The 2,740-nt window shown below is 36.9% G+C and overlaps 1 protein-coding gene across 1 annotated transcript in view; it reads left to right on the forward strand.

The window, feature by feature from the left end:
* The window catches only part of LOC105623227 (neurofibromin), a 14,859-nt gene that overhangs the window by 3,472 nt on the left and 8,647 nt on the right, over window positions 1-2,740 (forward strand). Inside the window, exons 3-9 of the mRNA XM_012204628.1 lie at window positions 136-354; window positions 436-1,132; window positions 1,225-1,465; window positions 1,709-2,086; window positions 2,156-2,342; window positions 2,512-2,553; window positions 2,677-2,735. Coding sequence (XP_012060018.1) covers window positions 136-354; window positions 436-1,132; window positions 1,225-1,465; window positions 1,709-2,086; window positions 2,156-2,342; window positions 2,512-2,553; window positions 2,677-2,735 — 1,823 coding nt within the window. The remainder of the gene's footprint in view (window positions 1-135; window positions 355-435; window positions 1,133-1,224; window positions 1,466-1,708; window positions 2,087-2,155; window positions 2,343-2,511; window positions 2,554-2,676; window positions 2,736-2,740) is intronic.

Below are 2,740 nucleotides of genomic sequence, written 5' to 3' on the forward strand. Positions count from 1 at the left end.
TTAGTATATATATATATATATATATATATATATATATATATATATATATATATATATATACCATATCTGATCACACGAGAATTAAAGTGCATGTTTAGTAGTTGAATCATCAGGGATAATTATAATTTTTTGCAGGCATGCCCTACGACAGTCCACAGACGAAAATGATCAGGGATTTAGCGAGCAAAGTACTGTTCGCTTTAAGTTTGAATTTCTTCAACGCTGTCTTTAACCGGATATCTGCCAGGCTTCAGGAATTGCCCAATAGCGGGGATGAGAATTCAGATTATAGTGACATTGAGTTGATGCAGTATATCAATTTCGATGTCCATAGATTAACCAGACTACTGAATGGTAGTTAATTATTAATCACGATCGCATAATATAAAATTTTTATTACATACTTACGCGCGCATTCACGCGCTATCGTTGCAGAAATTATACAGAAAGTCCGGCAACTAACTGGCAAGAAGTCAGCGTATCTCGTGATTATGAATCCTTTGGAGAAAGCTATCTGGAATTGGATGGATACGTATTCGCAGGAGTTTACCGATGTGCAAAGGCAGCCTAACGGGGATATTAGTAAGGCGTGTGAGGAGTTATTCGATATTCTCGACACGTTTGTCGCCGAGAAGAAAAGTCGCGCAGCCTCTGTTTGGCCGTTGCAGGTGATGTTGTTAATACTCTCGCCCAAGGTGTTGGAGATCGTGAACGCCGACACTGGATCACCCGATTCTCCACGGTATTCGAAGAAGAAGCAATTCGTCGACAATGTGAAGCGTAATCTAAGAATGCACGGTAGCTCTTCTAGTCGCCAGTTGTCTGAGGCTGCTGCTGTCACATGCGTCAATCTCATCAAAGCAGCGACATATGTTAGCAACGATTCTGTCACCAACGTCGTCCTAATTCTGGCGAAGCAACTGATGGACGATTTAATGAACCTTCTTTTCAATCCTTCGAAACAATTTTCACGCGGACAGAATTATAGCGCGCAGGACATCGATTTGATGATCGATTGCTACGTCAGCTCTTTTCGTATCGATCCAGTCAACAACGAAGCTTTCTTTAAGTTTTGTTTGAATGTCAACTACCCGTCAACGTACCAATTCGTCCTAGTCAGCTCATTGTACAAGTAAGTGTCGAAAATATTTTCTTTTCATAGTGATCACGAGAATCTTGTAAATCTTGTTAGCAAGTCTGATCAAGTTTGATGTCATATTTCAGAATCTTTACACAGCCGAGATTATCGTGGTGGCCAGAGACCAGTCTTGTATATTCATATGGCACAGACCTCAGAAATATGTTTACTGATACCCTGAACAAAATGACGCAGAACTGTAGTAATACGCCATTGCGCATGATTCATAATTTTTCTCTCAAATCTAAAGAGGAGATGGCTAATTCTAAAAACTTGTTGTTGGTGTTGGTGCGACTCATTCACGTGGAACCTATGTTAATGTTGCATGTACGTTCTTTATTAATAAATTAATGTGAGACGATCGTGAATATAAGCGTCTACAGTAGAATATCGATGAAAAATTCAAATACCATAGCAAATAACATTTGCTACTCATGTATTACTTAATTAATAATTAAAAAAACATATGCATGTACATAGTATCTCAACAGTTGAGATATAAAATACAGACTAAATATCAATAGATAGAAAAGATACCTATGACTCTTATATTAATTTAATACTTTACAGAATTACGGCACAGCTGGTCATGAAATACAAAAGTCCACTTTAGAGCTGATTAATGGACTTGTCTCATTAGTCCATCAGCCCACAATGCCAGATATTGCCCATGAAGCGATGGAGGCTTTGTTAGAGCTACACCATCCAGATAAGATCAAAGCATGGAATCCAGAAGCGCCGCTTGATACTTTCTGGGACGCCAGTTCGCAAGTTGTCTTCTCAATCTCTCAGAAATTGATTCAACATCAAATTTTCAATTACACAACTATACTCAAATGGCTTCACAAGATACTGAGTTGCAGAAATGCTTTCCTTTCTCAATACAAAGATTACGCGAATGTGGAGAGCCACGTTGTGATTAGCAAACAAGCACATGTTAAACTTGAGGTACAGACTTTTAACTATTGCAAAATATGTCCAATTAAAATTAATTTCCGAAATTTGTAACGTGTCCAGGTCATGTGTTTGATATATTTATGGAGCATAGACATAGAGGCTGTTTTGGTATCCATGTCCTGTTTTGCATTATTATGCGAAGAAGCTGAAATTCTTTGTGGCAGCGATGGAGTAGCAGTGACCTGTTTGCTTCCCAATTATCAGCTGTATTTAGAATTGGCGCAAGCTTCGACCGTATTGATCTCTGGTGAGTTTTATTTCTCTAATGAGATTTTATGAGAATACTCTCAAAACAGATGGAGAGAAATGTTCTCCCAGATTCACTTGTGAATCTTTGAATCCATTTTTCTAATTTAATTAATAAAATAGTTTTATTCATCTGTAGTAGAATATTAAAGATCTTGTTATGATAATAGCCCACGGGGACACTAGACTATATTATCAGGAATATAATTACGGTGAGTCTTTGTCTCCAATTTTGTTCATTATTTTTATATTTTTATTGTTGTTTCTCTAACAAATTGATTGTTAAATGAAGAAATTGTATTGATGCAGGATTTTAATATTTCTTTTTATTTCAGGGCGTGCCACATTACAAAAGAAAATATTATCTTTATTGAGAAAGATAGAACATTGCGTAAATGG

Source organism: Atta cephalotes (assembly GCF_000143395.1).
Source record: "Atta cephalotes unplaced genomic scaffold scaffold00054, whole genome shotgun sequence".
Taxonomy (NCBI): Eukaryota; Metazoa; Arthropoda; class Insecta; order Hymenoptera; family Formicidae; genus Atta; species Atta cephalotes.